Below are 19,621 nucleotides of genomic sequence, written 5' to 3' on the forward strand. Positions count from 1 at the left end.
TCATTAAATTTGTACTGTTTTAACTAATTTTTACCATCTAATGTTTTTATCGTATTTAATATTATTATTATGTTTATAGATTATTTTACTTCAGCCACATAAATCAAAATTGTTTTATACAGATACGCTGAAAATAGTGCAGATGTTTCCAATTTACGGGACTACGAAGTTTTAGTTCATTCGACACAGGCTCAAGAAAGAATTCAAGAATTTGATCGATTACGAAAAGCAAGGCACCTCCTGGATGCTATTTCGCTAATAAACGATTTGCTTGCTGATGGTTCTGAAGTAGAAATACTAACACTTGCTGGAATAATAGTTAAAAGATTAAATAAATTAGGCGTGACAAATCTAATGACGGATAAAAAAGACGGTACTCAATATTTTTGTACTTGATATATTATTCTTCTGACAAATAATATATATTGTAACTGTAATAATATTCTGTTACAGTACATTGGTATCATGGTTCAAAATTGTCAGCTTTGAGACTTGCGCATAGTGGTATTTATCACTGCTGCACATTCTGCTCTAGTGGTGGGAAAAAGGAAGTGACTTGCGGATGTAGAGGCACAATGCCTGGTAAATATTAATTTTACTAATTATAAATTATAGTTCTTAAATAATAACTATAGAATACATACTGAAGAACAAAGAGATAAAGTTAATATTATAAAAGTATGTACAAATTTATATATCAATATTTAATCTAATCTAATATTAATATTAATTTTATGCCATTGAAACATTTACAAAAGCACTCTTTCAATAGTTTGCATTTAAATGCTTTCAAGATAAGCAGAAAGAATATATTTATTTTTATAAAGGCGGATATAAAGGTTGTGGCCATGGACATATCGGGCATCCAGGTATCAATCATTGGTCTTGTTGTGGATCTATATTGCGCAATGGCCGTTGTTTAATGATACAAAAAACCATGCATCAACTTACATTGTAAATCTATAATGAATTAATAAATATATCTGCTGTATATAAAGTATTTTATTTACAATTATAAAATGGGAAATATCTCAGGAAGAGCTTAACCAAAGGAAGCATGTATCTAGTGTTCTGAAAATGTTTCAATATTGGTTACAAAAATATGCAATAAAAAAATAGAAGTTCCTATTTAAAATTTTTATGTTGACCTTGACAGAGTTTTCCAAGATCATTGCAAGGTAAAAAAATATTACTGTCTTCTCTTCTCCTCGAAATCTTGTAATTTTTGTTCAAAACAGTTGCATATCTTCCTTAATTCCCAAGATATTTGCGATAAAATTTAAAATGGGACATCCTGTATATATATTCCAGTTTTTAATAGCAATAAAAAAACAATTAAAAAAATATAATTGAAAATATAAATTGTAAAACATTATACATTCTTAAAATAAAAGTAAATAAAGTTTTGTAAACTAAACTTTAAATCGTTAATATCTCTTTCTTTCAACTTTAACTCTTACAATTTATAAATAAATATTTTCTAATAAAATTTAACTTGCGAGTTATAATCAGCGTATTTAAATAATAATTTCTGAATAATAGGAATTTAAAATAAAAGCTATTAATTATATTTTAATTAACAAAAATGTAGTAATTATGCCATATTATTCCAACTAAAATCAGTTATCAGTTAAAAATACGAATTATACAATAAAAACGTAAAAAAATTAAAAATTTGTAATTTTCTTCTAAAATATCAATAAAAGTTGAATATGTTTATGTATTTTATGAATAAAACTACAAAATTTCTGATTTTTTATACAATTTTGTAGTAACAAACTTAGACAAGTTACATAAAATTTTGGAATTATTTTACATATGACTATTTAATTTATTTATTTATGATAGCTTATATCAATAATTGAAATTCATGTAATAGCTTTCACACATTGCTATATTTAAAATAATAATAAAAATCACATAGCTATATTTAAGAAAATAATAACAATACATTTAGGGGGATATTTCTTTGGAGAGAGAAAGGGGATGGAAATATAATATTCACGTATTATTAATATATTGTATTATTACTTTTATCTTAATTTTTATTTAAACAAAATATTAGATTGGTGCAAATAAAATAGCCGTTTTTCGTATTTTAAACTTTCCGCCTTTGTAGTTCATCTTTCTTTACTCAGATAGTGCTGTATGCATATCATTTGACAAATATATGTCTTAAGTGTGAATTTGTATACATAACTTTACTTATTTACTACAGTATTAATTATTGAAGTTCGTATTAAAGGCAACATGGAAAATAAAGAAATTCGTTTAATTTATTTATATGAGTTCAAACTCGGTCATAGTGCGGCCGAGGCAACGCGGAACATTAATACTGCTTTTGGCGAAGGTTCTGCCAGTGAAAGGACGACGAGGCGTTGGTTCAAAAAGTTTCGGTCTGGAGACACAAATCTCGACACTTTATCTCGCGGGCATGCACCCACTGTCATTGACGACGCTGTTTTAATGAATACGATTGAAGCAAATCCGAGAACAACGGTTCGAGAAATTGCAGGAAGACTCAGTATCCATCATTCAACTGTCGTTCGACATTTGAAAGCCATGGGAAAAGTAAAAAAGTTGGATAAATGGGTTCCCTATGAACTGACAGAAAAGGACAAGATGAAATATTTAGACCACACATCGCGAAAAAAACCGTAAAAAAACTAGACGAGTTGAAGTTCGAAGTTTTTTCTCATTCTCCTTATTCTCCAGACATTTCACCAACAGATTACCATCTATTTAAACATCTGGATGGGTTTTTAACTGGGAAAATTTTTCAAGAAAGACGTAAAAAATGCATTCCACGAATTCATCGACTCTCGTTCTTCAAATTTCTTTAAAAATGACATTGATGCACTTGTATCACGTTGGCATTGAAGTAGATGGAGACTATTTCGATTAATAAAACAAGTTTTAAATTTATCAAATAAAAGTCTAAAGTTTATTACTAAAGTAAATTAAAAAACGGCCATTTTATTTGCATCAACCTAATATATAACAGTATATACAAACTACAATATGTTAATATTCATATTATACATTCATCAAATTGTTACAAATACTGTTGGAATGTACTTAATTGGCTAATATTACATTCTCACCAAGAATATCTAAATTGCACAATAATTTAAAAATGTATAAATATATTATACCTCAAATGACAGTTATTTCATTATATCTTTTTCTTTTCCTCATTATTCACATATTAATTACATGTAACAATAATGTATTCTAATATAGTTATATTAATGAGAATTTATTTATGTATGACCCCATATACTGATATATCATCTTAGTTATAGGGGTGTCTCAGAACAACCAATACTCGCGAGCGAGTAGAGAATAGTATAGAAAAGTTCTTTATTGTTTTGCAATTTTTGCAATTATAGCAATTAATTAAAAAGAATTGGCGAATAAGCGCACGTTTTGTGTAGTTAGATTGTGAGATGTATGCACAGTAACGAAAAGTAAAGTTTCCGCTCGCTCATTGCTCGCATGTTACTTTTATTTTTGTCGATCGATCAAACCTTTCGTTGCCGTGCGCACATCCTGTGATCTAGCAGCGTGAAACGCACACTCCTTGGCCAATCTTTTTAAATTAATTTTTCCATAATTATTGCGAAAATTGTAAAACGATAAAAGACTTTTCCGTACGGCTTATTGTGCTCCATTCGCTCACAAACGTTGTCGTGGTTATTCTGAGACATTCTATATATTATAGTAAACTATAACAAAAGCTTGTCAATTTTTGGAACATTATATGGCTTATTGCAAGCTTTTGTATGATCGCATTTACCTATAGTGATTTATATACATATAACTTCTGATTTGTAGCATAAAACTATATTTGAACATACTTGCAAGTCTTAGCGATGTCCTCTAGTTCTTCCAAATCGTTATTTGAAAATATATTACGATCATATTGAATCAGCAGCTTATTTAGACATATTTTCGCTTTTTGTGACATAATTCCCAAGTATGCACTAGCTCTTTTTCCTACTCCGACAGCATCCTCACTGGCATGACCTCTGTGCTGCATACTCCACATGCATTCTTTACATGTCACCTAAAAATTTTATATTATCTTTATATTTACATACATTTCCTTGCATTTAATTGATATTTTATCGTTATACAAAAACATTCAAGGTTTTGAGATGCAAAACACACTTTCGTGACTTGTTAATAACTCGTTCAAAGTTGATTTTTTTCATGTTTTGTACTCTTGTTTTGAAAAATATCATGTGTAGAAAAAAGAGTTTTGTAAACCTGTTGACACGCGATGCAATAAAATTTTAAAACGTGCGTTGGATGTCTTTGACATAAAATTGTTCGTCGTACTTTAGTGGCCTCCCACAGTGGTCTCATTAAATGTTTAATTGATCTTGCTTCCGCAACGTTCTGTTGTTCGTGTCGTTTGCCGCATTTCGAACAGAAATTACGCAAGCACGTAGAACACTGTATGAGTGCCTGAAAAGAAAAAAAACCAATACAATAATAACAAATACAAATAGTTTATAAAGTATTTCCCTACATTTCTTGTAGAATATTTATATTTCGTTCTAGCTCTTTACGTGACATGCACACGTTTCTCTATAATTATTATTGCACAATATACACATATAAAATCATGTTTTGAAATATAATCACTAAAGAAAGAGTCGAGAAAATGAAAAATAAATAGCAATTAGAATAACAAAAGATTTGGAGATAAAGTAATAACTATCTAAAGCATTACCGGAACTTCGTCCACGCATATATCACATAGTATTCTGTTAACCAGCTTGCCTCGCACAGTATTTATAATTAAACGATGTTGCAAGGGATAATGAGGTGGCGGCACGGAAGAATTAACATTTGGCAAATGCGAGTCACACAATGGACATATTTCGTGAATATCGGCTCGTGCGTATGTACGATTGTCTCGTACGTCGCTCTTTGAAAATATGTGCGGCGAGGCTGTAAACAACACAATTATACAATGCAAATATACAATTTTATTTATGTACCATTATGAAAGAAATCAAATAATTTTCAATTGTAGTACAATCGGCCATGACATCGCCTATATCATTTAAATTACATTTTTTTATAAAAATAAATTTTTAATTTTATTAAAATAAAATTTTATCAGTTTTCTACTTACATTTATTCATTAGTTGATAAACGCACAATAAACATATGGGATGCAAACAAGGCAGAAGTCTAGGTTCTTCCATTCTCTGTTCGCATCTAGGACATTGGAAATCTGCATCACGCAACAAGTTGTATGGGGAATACGTTATTTCTTTCGATTCTTTGTCGACTTTGCTGCCAATTTTGCTAGTTAAACAGGGGGGAGACTGATATGTAAAAATGTTCGAATTTGTGAGCGAAGAAGCACGCTTTTTTCTGGAATCTTCATTACTGAAAATAATCCGGAGTGTTACGTAATAACAGGTAAAACTTTGATACAAACATTAAAAGTATAATCTGAGACTAACTTCACATAATGCAATAAATTACATTTATTTGTTGAACAGGCTTTTTATGTTAAATATATAATAAGTTTTAAAATTTTATCATCTAATATTAAGTTTAAGTTTCTAATATTAATATTTTGTTATCTAATATTAAAATTTTGTTGTCTAATATTAAGTGTACTTGGAAACACTATTGCTCACCGTTTGTTTGGATACGCTATTGATACTGGTTCGAGATAAATGAAATCTTTATTTATACCTTTATTTTTGCATTCAATTAAGCTTGCGTAAATGTGATCGCAACTCCCGAGCTCGCTACTTATCGCAGTTTCGCGATCACAGCAACTTTTTGAAGGGTATTTTGTCAAACAACTTAGAAAATCCATCGATTACAGTAAGCTGACATGACAAATACAATTAATAAGAATACAATGAATACAATGCATTGTCGATATCGAAGCCACAATAATAACTTACTACGAATTTCGAAGTGTGATTAACTAGAGATACGAAAATGAATCAACGGTCTGCACAAAATTCTCCTACTACTTGAAACTTCGTCATTACAGCGCAGCGAGTTAAAAATAGTTTTCAAACATAGGCTACCAGCCAAACTAGAATGCGTAAAAGTTGCCTTGAAACATAAAATATTAAGCAGTATCTAAGAGCGTCTCTTTAATAACTAAATTAGTTAATTGGTAAAATATAAAAAGAAATCCTTGTCTGCAAATATTTTACTGGCACAGAACGTAAATAAACAAAAGTATTCAATCTTTACGCGACAATTTGTGTATTGAAAATAGTTTCTTTTTCGAAGACAGTTGTTTTCATATTTGGCTAAAGTGGGCATGTGACGAAAATTGTATGAAAAATATGTATGGATAGCAAATTTTATTTAGTATCCATATAGTGTAAAAATAAGATTGACAATGTACATATTAAAGAGTACATATAAATGACATATAGACGTGGCAGAGTGCTTACTACATATTTGAATATTTTCTAAGGCCGTAATAATATTTAGATAAGCTCTCAAACAGTTTGACAATTATGTGACACTGTATCGTTGCGTCATCGATTATTGATACAATTAGAAATCACATAACAAAGGTACAGAATAAAATCGAGTAATACTTGAGATGAATTAAGTAACGCGACGTAGAGAGTGACATTATTTTCACATATCTATAAACAATACTTAGACTCCATCTCTATCTCCTTAGAACATTGTTATTAATATTGATTTTTGAGGCGGTTCCCATAAGGTACATAAGCCAACTGACACTTTCATGACTAGTATTTCAAGTTTGGCCAGACCAACTGTGCGCTATTCATCATTGCATCATTATCGTTTCTGAAATGTACAATCTTTATTCAGTATACATATTGCAAATCGTAAGTTTGTCATATTTATTACCTCATGTCTTCACCCGGCCAACTTTAATAAATCCATTTCGAGATTTATTATTTCTTATATGATTGCCGCTTTTACTCTTACGATGTTCAAATAAGACATCATCGGAATCGGTGTCGGATTCCGATAATATCATCTTGTTGTGAGTTGAAACTGCAACAGAGGAATTATTATAATTAAATTTTTTCAATATTAAGATTTTTTAAATATATATGTAATGTATGTTCAAAAGAACAATTGTTAAAGAGCAAAAAATTGAAAAATTTTTATCTGAACAATAAAACGAAATTGCATACATGCGCTGCTGTCGTCTTCTGGCTCCGGTTGTAGCAAAGAATAACGCGCTGGTTTTTTCTTAGGTCGAAGTAAACGCCTTCTGCCGGCGCATATTTTTTGGCATAAGCAAACAAGTCCCCAAATAAGCCCAATCCAACATATAATTAATGATAGCAATGCTATTATCACATACAATATACTCCAATCTGAAAAAAAAAGAAAAATGCAATTAAAATGTAATGTTGAGTAATTCGATTTCACATTACATAAATTAGATGTAAAAGTGCATTAAATTGAGATGTGAAATAGTTGATATAATTTGACAGATGTTATGTATTTTATATTAGGTACTGTAATGAACAAAACAATTTAACATACCGCAATTGGAGTCTCCATCACCAAAATACTTCTGTATTAAGTTCTGCATCCAAAATGCTTCGCACAAGCATTGTCTCGTTTCTTGATCGCACACGCCGTGACCTATGCATGCCATCAACATTAAAATTCCAGAGAACTTATAAATAGAAATCTATTTCTATCTCCAACTACGTTTGATAATATATTGTCGAGTTTAAACGATTGTTTGTCTTCGCGCAAATAAGTATTTCATAATATTTTTTTGATATTTATATTTTAATGTAAATAATAATATGTTATAGATATATAAAAATATATACATCACATCAATACCTGAACAATTGTTTTGGCATATAGCGGTATCTATATTGGCAACAGATAGCTGCAAGAGACCGGAATCTTGCAATAATTTTTCTTTCAATCTCTTAACTACTTCTGGACCCGGCAATGTTACTTTTCCTCCCTTCTTTTCCACATAAAATACTAAAACAGCTTTTCCAGTGTGCGGTTCAGCTCTCAAACTTCGCACTACAATCGAAGCTTCGTCCCGCAATAACATTTGTAGTTTCACTACTAACGAATTCTTTTGCGAAACGGTTAGCATGCTAGCTCCAATATTTAGCGTTAATTCCACTAAATGCAACAATTGTGGATCTATGAGACAGGAAAAGAGGATTATTCTTTTTGTGAATTGTAATATTGAAGAGTAACGATATGTTATTTTAATCTGTACCAACCAGGCTTTACAATTACCGATACAGTATCTTCACTGCTCAAACCTTGATCATCCATCACTTTCAATCGAAATACATAACGACCAGGAACAATATCCGTTAGCTATAAAAAAAAAAACTATTTGTAACATTTAATGATATGAGAAAAATTATATCATAGGCATAAAGTATCCTAATATTAATATTAAGAAATTACAATTTATTAATATTATTTAATATTAATAAATAAATATTAATAAATATTATTTAATATTAATAAATTGTAGTGTACATTGTATTCATAACAAAATCTTGTTTAATGCGTAAATAAAGTTTTAGATTTAAAGTTTTTTTATTTTACCATTAAGACTGATGATTTATCAGTATCTTGAACTATAGTACCAATCGCAAGACTAGACTGATCTCTGGTCCACAACCATTGTCCTATTTTCAAATCATCGCTAGACTGTGAACCGTTGATAATTAATGCGCTGATTGGTGCTGTCACAACTTGATCGCCACCAGCATTTGCTTTTGGAGGTGCATTTTTATCTGGAAGATGAAATTGCTTGTAAGATACATCGTAATACAGGAGAATTGCAAGTAGTACAACTGCAAATTAGTACATACTTTGTGTTACTTTTACATTGACTGTATCTGAATCCGCGTTTCCATTATCATCAACAACGGTCAGTTTGAATACGTAATCGCCTTTTGTCAATTTTATAACGTTTGTAATAGACTCGTTTGCTGCGCCGATATCAGCGTTATTAGGCCCGCTGTAACATGCGTGAGCATATATAATAAAATATATAGCATATAGTGTGTGTAGAAGTGTATGAAATAAATTAGACATATCATACCTTATTTGCTCCCAATGATACAAGACAATCTTTATGTCGTCCTTACTTCTGGTACCATTCAGAATAGCGCGTGTTATTGGCAACGCTATGGTTATATTATTTCCTGCGTCGGCTACAACAAAACTCATCGTTAAAATTATGTAAAATATGCTATATTTTAATCGTTTAAAGTAAAGATAGAGAGAGAGAGAGAACGAAAAGACACAATTTTAACAAAAAGATACTAAATGTATTTGAGCACTTTCTCTTTTATATAAAAAGAACAATTTTTACACCTTTTTTTGTACATAACTTTTAGACAGAAATTTTATTGCGCAATGTCAAAGTAAATTTAATAAATAGAAAAATGGATAACAATGACTTACCCTTTGGTGGTTTATTTGTTGGAGGTTTCACGAAAACGTGAACTTCTGCTGTGGAAGATTGCTCGGAGTCATCCGTTACTTTAAGTACAAACGTATACATTCCTTCCTCCAGATTTGACAATTGCAAGTAAGGTGTTCTTGTATTTTGCATGTCCACTGCTTTATTCTGATCAGATGGACTTTTTGTCCATTCCCAGCTTCCTATTCCTCGATCGTCGGTACTCAAATTGCCATTAAGTGTTAATGTATTTTGAGGCAGGTAAATAATGACATCTTGTCCTGCATTTGCACTAGGAGGATAATCGGTTACTTTCAAGACAGTTATATTGGCACTCGTCGAATTTGCAATGTGATCCGAGTCTTCAACTGTCAATCTAAAGAAAAAAAATTATAAATGTTACGTTAAGGAAAATATATGTATTTTTATGCGAGAGACGTATAGAGAAATAAAATTTTTTCACAATCCATCCAAGACTACGCTTGTATAAATTGTAAAATCGTTCACACAATAATATTATTGTTTTGATAATAATATTAGGTTGTGTATTAAGCAATTTCGGATTTTTCCACTTTTTTTCATTAGGCCAAGCGCAGTCTGATTTTTTAATACATAATTTAAATATTTGTTTGTCGAAGTTGTAATCAAGCTTTACCTGTATTTTTTAAGGATTTTTTAAGTATGCTGCGTAAAAAACAACAGCACCATTTATTGAAAAATCCGAAATTATTTATTACACAACCCAATATAATATAGTCCATATACTGACTTGAATGTGTAATTTCCAGCAATAAGATTGTCCAATTGAAGTGTAGGTGCATTGAGAAGGTTGGGCTGATATCCAATCGGGCCTTGTTGCAGTTCCCAATGATAAGAGATGACGCGATCATCATCCTTACTGTTTGAGCCATCCAAGACTGCGCCTGTATTCGGTAGTTTCACAATTTGCGAAGCAGGAGTGATTATGGCAATTGGCGCTTGATTGATACGTTTAGCTGAAATCAAAATGTAGTATGTAATAAGCGCAGTGAACATGCGAGATATATTTTTAATATATATTTTTAATACAAAAAAATCTAACGACACTTACGAGGTAAAACGCTGACATTGGCATAAGCTTCTCCGTAAGCATTTGGACTGCTTACAGCTACTTTAAACGTATATAAGCCTTCCGATAAATTACTTAATTTAACAGTAACACGATTCTGATCCGTCATTGTTCCAGTGTGCCCCTCTGGTTGACTAAGTAGACTCCAAGCATAATTATAATGTTGCTTGCCCCGTTCAGCTGGGACAGTATACGCGGACAATGTGACTTCATTTTCTGGTAATCTCACTTCTTTAGAAACTGCTGAGACTAACAATTGCTTCATAGTTGGTTTAATTGACGTGCTAGTATCCTTCACAGTTTGAATTTTTGCTTGCGGTGTCACGTCGAGTTCAGCAGTATCTATTTCGTTCGCTATTATACAAGTACCTAGATATAAATAATTATTAAATATAATTAATTTTGGATAAATAATAGACTAGATGCGCAAGACACTAAGGAATTGTCGAGTAATAAAAAAATATTGAATTGAGATTTAGTATATTAGAAAACTTGAAAAGATCACTTCTGTCGAATTGCACAATGAATAAATAAAATATTACACGTACCAGCAATATTTCGCTTAAAGCCCAGAGGACATTGACAAGTGCCAACATCTGTATCTCCATGTTTTACACAAATTTCGTTATCTAGACAACCTGACTGATCTATACAACTGATTTTGCTCTCTTCATTGAACAATATTTGATCTTGTTCGGTACCATCTGTGCTCAATGTCCTAAATATATAATTTTAACAATGCATTATAAAGAAAAATCATTTCATCATTGATTGCCTCTTGAAAGAAGAGGCTAACTTAATAAGTGAACGATTAGCTTACAAGTATATATTGAATTTTGAAACTTACCCAACAGTATTATCGATTTGATCTAACAAATCGCTCCATATTTTGTTATTCTCCACAGGTCGGACCAGCACCATGCTCGGTGGATTATCGTTTGCTAATTCAGGTCTATACAATGGCATGCACATCATGGAACTGTTACACTCTATATGATAACACGTGCTATTGTGTATGAATGCTACATTGCACAAAGATTTTTTGCAACATGCCATAACGCAGTCCTGCATAGTGGACAAGTGAGGTTGCTGCGTGTAAGTTCCACTGGTTAAATTTCCACGAGGCAGATAACTTGTGAATACTCGCGGATATAAATCCGAACATAGCAATTGTATGTCCCATCTGGCATAATTGCCAATGCAGCTTCCGAATAACAATAAATATAATCCCAACTGATACATTCCAATCATCTTTACCTGTACAATAGAATTGAAAGTTCTACATACATGTTTTTCCCCTTCAAAAGGATATTAATAAAAATATTTACTATACTTGTGTTTTTAAAATTCTTAAAATAATATATTATTTGAATAGTGCGAGATAAAAGCAAAAAATATATCTACGTTATTTTTAACACAATAAAAAATACTGATAACACAAATTAAAAAAATACAAGGTGAGATTTTTATCAACCTATTAAACTAAAGATATTATTTAAAATTCAGATTCAGTGAGAAGGCAACATATAAAAGATGTCACAAATATAACAAGAGATACAAGATGTTTTATATTATATATATTCTTACCTGCATCTTATCGCACACCGGTAGAAGTAAATGAAACACTTGTCCATACGAAATCTAGATAGAAAAATTGTGTTAGGGTTATTCTATGATAACACATGTGTCACTTTCAACATCTCTCCGTGATCGTAATTCTTTCGCGATCCGTCGACGTTTATTAGCCCGGCGTGTCTTACTTTAAAGTAGCCTGCAGACGTATGCAGCTTATCATATATTATTAACAGCATGTTATTATCAAACGGCGGCCTAGACCATACGGGTAATTATCATATTTCCTGCCACGCTGTGCCGGAATAACGATTATCGGAATAACACAATGCCACCGACAGCAAATGCAAAAGAGTAAATCTGAATCTGAGAAGTTTGTCACGTAATAAATATGTCACAGATAATTAGAAACTGTCAACAATCGTCGACTATTCCACCAATTGTTTCAATATTTCACTGCCATCTGATTTAATATAGAGAATATTTACGTTACATTCTCGGGATGATATTTGTGTATGGTAACGCCTCTCACTGCCGTCGGTAATGTCACCACTCTTCAATCATCGGTAATTGATGCGCGCGCACCTTTCAGTCGATCGCCACGCGATGGCGTTAGCAACACTGTTCACGGCGGTGGGGTCTGGATACACGCGCAGTGCAGTTGCTACACTACGCGAGGTGTGTGTTGATACATTCGTTTCGCTCGCATCTCGCGTGTGCTTATGGCTTGACGGCTGAGAATTGACGCGGACGCGACGGTGGTAATCGGGTGAATCGAACGAGCCGGAGTCGAGGCGGTGTCCTCGCGAATCGACACGGTGCATGCGCGCGTTAAATCGTGTTTCCCCGCAATCGTGTCTTTCTCTCCTCTTCTCCCTTTAAACCCTCCTTCTTTCCCTCTCCACTCTTTTTTTACTCTTCGACATGGCTAAGATGTACCGTTACTCATGCGTCTTTCCTACTACTATTCATTGATGCCTCCGCTGTCGCGTAACTCGCGTGTGAACCCCTACTCGTGCATCGGTGTATCGCGCGCGTGCAAGGACGCGCGTCCTCATCTACGTGTAGGCTGGGACAAAACGCGCCGCGCATCCCGGTCACAGGACCATCACGCCGGAAGGTTAGGTGAGTGAGATGATGTACGATCGTTCTTGTGCTATCTTGGCCGGTCCAGTTGTATCTCGTTGCTCCACATTCTTTCCCGCGCTGTCCGTCACTTTATCGTGACAGTGCGAAAAAAAAAACACATAGGAAGAAACACTGTTCGTCTTTGTTTCTGCATCCTTGATGGGCTCACCTTTTTTCTCGCTCCGAAAGTGTGTTGTTATGATAGGTTACTTTGCAGCCAAGGAGCCGCAAGTCGATATAAATCAACTTCTCAAGTGTGATTTTTCAATCTTACATTCAAAATCTTTAATGAGCTTTTCAGTTGCTACATGAATTATCGCTAAATAAATATATCAGAATTGCGGAATACAAAAATCTTTGCCTCAATTTACGATTATCAATTTCTAGTGTCTTAAGACGTATTTACACGATTTTCAATATAAGATTGCACTAAGAAATTGCTCTGAAAGTTGACTTATGTCGATTTGTATTGTGATGGAAAGCATCCATTATTTAGGAATAATTGTTTAGCGAATATCAATTGTCATTAAGTACCAATTTTACTATACTATTACGCAATCGATAAATTCATCTGGTCGTCACTTGGCCGACGTAATGTAATATTTGCATATTGGACTAGAGTGACAATGATAAAATAATTATCGTATAAAGATAACATTTGTAGTCACATTCACTGAATAAATGAGCTATGTTATGTACTTTTGTCAGCTATTTGCACACGTGAGTGTGCTAGCAAAAAAGCTTCGTCCTATTAAGTTTGAGTGCATTTTTATGCATACAGAATTAATGTCAGAATTAATAGAAAGATATTTGCGCCACTTACTTTGCTTTTTTATTTATTATTACATATAATATACTATAATTAGTATTTATGAAAGTGAAAGTAAAAATAACATAATTCAAAATTTTTAAGTCTGAATGATTTAACTGATTTTTTTCTATACTTACAATATATCGAGAATATTTTTGTCATCTTAATTCGAATTCATCTCGTACAATTTAATGTAAAACTTGAATAAAATTTATGATTTGAACCTATTTATTACAGTATATGATGATACAAATTGAAGACATTTTGCTAATGAAAGCAAAAAGCGGTTTGGAAGAAATATTTTCAACTTTTATTAAAGAGCTTGTTTTAGAATATAACTGTAACAGCACGGAATCATCGGCTTCGGAAAAACAGTCTCCTGTGCTCGATTCGCCATTCACCTTTCCATTTTCGCCAATGAGATCGTTACACTCACTTTGTACCGCGTATTCGTAATGCATCGCAGCATACGCAGCTCGTGTGACCAACGGAAATGCATATGCTCGCTCGTAAATAAGTCTGCCATGCTAAAAATATCACGAAAGACTGGGAATAATTAAAACACATAATGACTCTGAGGCTGTGAAGCCTTAAATTTTAATAACAGATTCCTGGATTATTCTGAAGCTGACTTTCTTCTTGAAAATTTGATGGAATTTTTCATCACTAAATACCTTGATAATTAAATCTTAAATCATAAAGTATAATCGGATTAAATTCAAGTAATACGATTTAAGTGTAAGATCCGTATTCTAGCGAAATAATGAAATTTTATTTAACTGTATCTTACAATTAGAATTGAATGTATTTTTGCAGAATATTCTATATAATAACAGGATATTTGAAAATAAGCATTTACAAAGTGAACATTTCTGGAATGAAATAAGGATAATTTTTTTTTTTTTTTTTGATATTTAATTACACGTAATATTTGAAGTTTCAAAAACATTAGACGCCAATTAAAAGCGTTGACATGACGATAAATCCTTAACGAATCGAGATTCTGTTAAAGCTCAAAAAATTAGTTAAAAGATAAACATTTCTTGATCTATTTACATTTTTTTGAAAGATCAAAATTTTATTTTTAACTGCGATTATAAATTATTTGTTTGCTTTATTACTTATTTGCGATTTATAAATTTTTTTATCTCGGTAAAACTATTTTATTTTTTATTTTTTTAAACATTATCATGCGCGATTATTATCATATTCTGGCTTGTAAATTAGAATTAAATTAAATTTTTTTAAATGAATTTTTCGAAATTATATTTTCTGGGAAGATTGTTATACACACTTGATTGGAAATGTCTGTCTGTGTGTGTGTGTGCGCGCGCGTACATGTGTTTGCTAAACTCAATTTTAACTGAAAATTGCGTTTAAGTTGTGTGATCAGCTTGAAGACAGCTATTGAGTCAGTTGGCGTTATCGAACAGATATTTAATCTTATGTAAATAATAATGATAATAACATTATTATCTGTCAATTTTCTGCGAATTCTTATTACACCAATTATAACTATCTGTCTATCTATTGTAGACTATCATTGTAGAACGTTTTATTATCAAGACAATTTTAATTTATTCTTAATTTTCTAATTTATATCCTAATTTACATATTGTATCTTATATTTGAAACTTGTTGAATTACGTAATATTGGTGATTGATGATATTTCAAAAAAAATTATTTTCAGAATTTATTTCGAAATTATCGTCTGTTGACTTATGACTATTTTTGTATTTACACATTTCTTATAGTCTAATATTTCATATTTTTGACATGTTGAGAGTCATGTTATTATCAACGATCTACTTTAATCCGCCGTTTGTTTCGATTTCGCCTTATTTGAATATAGATTCCCTTTTTTGTAAGTATATAAAATTTTATATGTGGTTCTTTCCAATGTGATCTAATCAGAAATAGAATTTTATTAAAATTGATTGTTGTTTTATTAAACATGAAGTTTGAACCGAACGAACGGATCACGCGCGATTATTCCACACGGCACACGGCATTAATTCCTAGCCATATAATGACGAATAAAGATGAATGCGTTTTAGAGATTATTCTATAATTATTTTATATATATGTATATTAGACTTTTTCGTATCATTTAATCGCGCGATAATCACTTTTTTAGAAAAAGATCTAAATTAGAGATACTGAAGATGGCCAGACAATAGATCGTTTGTTTTGGTATTAATACTTTTCGGATAAACATCGTTAGCACTGACACCCAGTTGAGGCCCGTATATCCCTTTTATATATATATATATATATATATATTTCACATTTTTATGATATTTAAATCATTTACGCAGTTACTTTTATTTTGAAATTTTGCTATGAAATAACTGCATCGACAGTAGTATCGACTGACTCAACAGCTGAATCATCACAAAGTAAAAACGAAATAAATATGTACTCGGCGCGAAGTTTATAGCGCGAGCATATATTGTTAATTTTCGCAGGATACAACTTATTTAACTATACTTCATAACTATACTACATAAAAGAATTAATATATTTATATTAATTCTTTTTCTTATTTTCTCTCTTTCTCTCTCTCTCTCTCTCTCTCTCTCTCTCTATCTATCTATCTATCTATCTATCTATCTATCTATCTATCTATCTCTCTCTATCTCCCCCTCCATCCCTCTTCTTTTCCACTCTTTTGCAATATCGATAATAGATAGCACATCTGGCTGACAATTTATCGAAGTGATTTACCCGCGCGGTGCTGACTGTCTTTTACGAGTACACATATATTTACATATCTAATGTCATAAATCTGTCGCTTGCATGGTTACAATAGTTCGATGATGTATTATCCGGCTATCAACATCATTATGATGTGACATACTGTCTTTCTACACTTTATTATCCGTTTACTCTACACTGTTTTGCAATCGCTGTCTCTTGTTATGCTTTAATTACCGAGTTTATCGGCGGGAATTAAATTGTGCTTTTTTGTGTTAATATCAACGACAAACTCGGATCAAATTTATTGTCTCTCCGCTTTTAACTTTAATTCTTTTTAAATAAGATTTTAACTAAGATTTAATTTTAAATAAGATTTTTAAATAAGATTTTAATGAAATCGTAGTCATTATCAATCAATCGGTGTTCTAACGGATCTTCTTCGCAGTAACATCACCGCTGACACGTCATTAATTGCATAACTTAATTATTGTTAACTTAATGATTGTATTTATAGACAGTATTATGTACTGATCACGTTACGTTTGCAAGATGTCAGTGACGCTGATAAGATAATTTTCGTATCGATTGCGAAAGATACAGAATTGCACGAGTTATTGAAAATGTGTTAAAAGAATTAATTAAATCATTGAAAATATATTTAATTAAGTTAAATTAAGTAAAAAATTAATTAAGTTATGCAAATACGTTGGAAAACTACTTGTGTGTCGTGAAATATTTATTTATTATTTTACGCAATAGTTTGATTATTGAGAAATACTAGTTTTGTTTTTAACAATTTTTTAATAAATGGATTTATAATTAAATATATAATTGCAGCAGTTAATTTGATTGAAACGCGTTGAAATTCGAACAGTAAACGGAGAAAAGCTATTTATTGCAATATAGAATATTTTTAATTGCATGTAAAAAGTTTGTCTGTAATATTCATAATTTGGGTTATTAATAATATTGTTTTTTCGACAAAATTGTTCACATTTTTATCACTAAACGGAAGTCTTCCATAATTTTAGTTTACCAACAATAATTATTAGTTGTATTTCATAATTTCCTACACTGGTATTTTATCTGTCTCTACATATAATATTTTGTAAATATTAATTTTAACTGAGATAATAAGTAAACGTAAAAATAATTTAACATGTATGAGAATATGTTTGATGTAATATAGTCGAATATCATTTTTATTTTTTTCTAAGTTTTTTGCAACCTAACATCCGTCTTTTGGTTTTCATAACCTTTCTTCTATCAATTTTTTTTTGTTTTTTTTTTTATTTTTGTGACATGCATAGTTTTGTATGATATATAAAGCACACGTGTTGATGCGAATGAGCGCGAAACGTGCGTTGAAGCTAAAAGAAGCCGTTTTTAATTTAAATATCCCATTAGGTGAACTGCATCAAACGTAATGGAAGACTTTCAAATGATCCTCCGGCCTGTTTATAAATGTGCTTAACGTGTTCTCAAGCGGGTTAATCTGCGATTGTTTAGACATGCATAACATCAACAGTATCTTCGAGAATACGTAACGTTGTTTCATAATAAGAGACTTGTAATTATCTCTTGAATTTGAATTTGTAATAGACGTAATGCTCGCGAACGATTGAACTTGTACGCATAAAAACGTGTACATGGTAATATATACTCACGTACGTATTATTTACAGTAGCAGTATCCACGGTCATCGAAAAAGTTCGACTAATATGGATACTGTTTTATAAAAAAATAAATTGGGTTACATTAGCTTCAATGTGACATACATCATTTATATTTAACAACGTATATTGTTACGGTTTTTATAATCTCATTGTTTAGTTTGTTCGACGGAAGATATTAAAAAATATGCGTAGATAAAGAAATAATAAGAAGAATAATAAAGAATATAGTGATTTTGACAGGTTCTAATAGATTATAAAATCAAAATCGAAAAAATGAGTTCTGAGGCCGCTAGATCTTGCTAAACTTTCTTTATTCATTGATTTTAACAAACGTTTCAGTCATTAATCCCCTTCTGTTTATAATAGTACTGTCATTATACTTTAAATTATAACGAAGTCCCTACGTTAATCTTTGAAATCTTAGAATTAAATTATAATTATCGAAATTCATTTGGTGTTCGAGAAAGGACTGTAAAGGGTTAATAAATAAAATTTTTTAATTTACATTTACACATTTACGCAATTACGCATTTTAATCATTTCGTAATTTTGTCGGCTATTTTCGTGCGTAGCTAAAAGCAAATGACTGTTCGTCAGCGAACATCACGGTCGTCACCTTTGATCCAGACGTATAAAAGTAAAGGTCGCTTTAATTGAGGACAATGAAATAAATCGCGTTATTGGTACTTTCGATTCTATCCTTATTATTCTATGTGTCGATAATTATTTTACGTTCACCGCGATTCTATTATTTTTCTAAACACTTCAAAGTTTCAATATATAATACATATGGATTATTTGGACACGGACAGAGAACGAAACGCATTATTTTATTTTCGCCCGATCGATCGCTGAATGATTATTGAATAATGCATGTGTACACATACACAAGCATCAAACAGTACCATATTTAACGGTCGATTGAAACTCACTGAGGAGTCATGCAGGAAAGCACGACAGCATAGTTGATGAGTGAATAAAGAAGAATTAAAAAAAATTTATTTGGAAAGAATTACGCGTGGCATTTCTTTTATTTTATTTATCTTTGCTTTTATGTAATTTTCAATACGAGCGATAGTTAAGCTTGAAGAAATGTTAAATTATTTTGTCAATACTTAAACTTGCAAGAGAGTTGAAAGAACTTTAAATTTTTGTTCCAAGTTTCCTCCAAACT

At 31.4% G+C, this 19,621-nt stretch overlaps 5 protein-coding genes across 8 annotated transcripts in view; 3 read left to right on the plus strand and 2 right to left on the minus strand.

The window, feature by feature from the left end:
* Positions 1-108: 108 nt before the first annotated feature.
* Positions 109-2,935, plus strand: LOC105674153 (uncharacterized; the record flags this gene model as incomplete). Its single annotated transcript, XM_012370289.2, has 3 exons — positions 109-373; positions 454-582; positions 828-2,935. Coding segments are annotated over 3 exons (525 nt in total), but the record flags the coding sequence as incomplete, so codon positions are not given.
* Positions 2,251-2,661, plus strand: LOC105674150 (histone-lysine N-methyltransferase SETMAR-like). Its single transcript, XM_012370287.2, has one exon. It carries the CDS (start codon positions 2,251-2,253, stop codon positions 2,659-2,661), a length of 411 nt encoding a protein of 136 aa, XP_012225710.1.
* Positions 2,936-2,956: 21 nt separating the features above from the next.
* Positions 2,957-6,198, minus strand: LOC105674158 (E3 ubiquitin-protein ligase TRIM45-like). 3 transcript variants are annotated; one of them, XM_012370299.2, is made up of 6 exons: positions 5,943-6,198; positions 5,667-5,864; positions 5,150-5,409; positions 4,742-4,962; positions 4,273-4,473; positions 2,957-4,069 (listed from the first exon to the last, which is right to left on the minus strand). In XM_012370299.2, the coding sequence occupies exons 2-6, from the start codon at positions 5,849-5,851 to the stop codon at positions 3,845-3,847; spliced, it is 1,092 nt and encodes a 363-aa protein (XP_012225722.1). In that variant the 5' UTR covers positions 5,852-5,864; positions 5,943-6,198; the 3' UTR covers positions 2,957-3,844. The 3 variants fall into 3 exon arrangements, with proteins under 3 accessions (XP_012225722.1, XP_012225721.1, XP_067210113.1); XM_012370298.2 differs by having other exon boundaries at positions 5,667-6,198; XM_067354012.1 differs by having other exon boundaries at positions 3,930-4,069; positions 4,174-4,473; positions 5,667-6,198.
* A 141-nt stretch (positions 6,199-6,339) lies between these two features.
* LOC105674156 (dyslexia-associated protein KIAA0319) lies at positions 6,340-12,678 on the minus strand. Its single transcript, XM_012370293.2, has 15 exons — positions 12,147-12,678; positions 11,407-11,816; positions 11,108-11,277; positions 10,542-10,928; positions 10,221-10,446; positions 9,454-9,827; positions 9,089-9,200; positions 8,856-9,004; positions 8,587-8,777; positions 8,250-8,349; positions 7,846-8,166; positions 7,534-7,635; positions 7,176-7,361; positions 6,883-7,032; positions 6,340-6,819 (listed from the first exon to the last, which is right to left on the minus strand). The coding sequence occupies exons 1-14, from the start codon at positions 12,150-12,152 to the stop codon at positions 6,884-6,886; spliced, it is 2,883 nt and encodes a 960-aa protein (XP_012225716.2). The 5' UTR covers positions 12,153-12,678; the 3' UTR covers positions 6,340-6,819; position 6,883.
* A 118-nt stretch (positions 12,679-12,796) lies between these two features.
* The window catches only part of fdl (fused lobes), a 35,868-nt gene continuing 29,043 nt past the window's right edge, over positions 12,797-19,621 (plus strand). For both annotated transcript variants that reach the window (XM_012370294.2, XM_012370297.2), the window contains exon 1: positions 12,797-13,256. The gene's annotated coding sequence lies outside the window, so the exon portion shown is untranslated. The remainder of the gene's footprint in view (positions 13,257-19,621) is intronic.

Source organism: Linepithema humile, chromosome 4 (genome assembly GCF_040581485.1).
Source record: "Linepithema humile isolate Giens D197 chromosome 4, Lhum_UNIL_v1.0, whole genome shotgun sequence".
Lineage (NCBI taxonomy): Eukaryota > Metazoa > Arthropoda > Insecta > Hymenoptera > Formicidae > Linepithema > Linepithema humile.

Bases quoted from the DNA above. Each gene is read 5' to 3' on its own strand.
- LOC105674150 (XM_012370287.2), top strand. From the start codon at position 2,251: ATGGAAAATAAAGAAATTCGTTTAATTTATTTATATGAGTTCAAACTC.
- LOC105674158 (XM_012370299.2), bottom strand. From the start codon at position 5,851: ATGGATTTTCTAAGTTGTTTGACAAAATACCCTTCAAAAAGTTGCTGT. The intron at 5,410-5,666 runs GTGAGCAATAGT...GATTATTTTCAG, and splicing joins ATAGCGTATCCAAACAAACG to TAATGAAGATTCCAGAAAAA. The intron at 4,070-4,272 runs GTTTACAAAACT...TAAAATTTTTAG, and splicing joins ATTGCATCGCGTGTCAACAG to GTGACATGTAAAGAATGCAT.
- LOC105674156 (XM_012370293.2), bottom strand. The intron at 9,828-10,220 runs GTCAGTATATGG...TTTTTTCTTTAG, and splicing joins GCTGGAAATTACACATTCAA to ATTGACAGTTGAAGACTCGG. The intron at 8,778-8,855 runs GTATGTACTAAT...TTCATCTTCCAG, and splicing joins CAATGTAAAAGTAACACAAA to ATAAAAATGCACCTCCAAAA.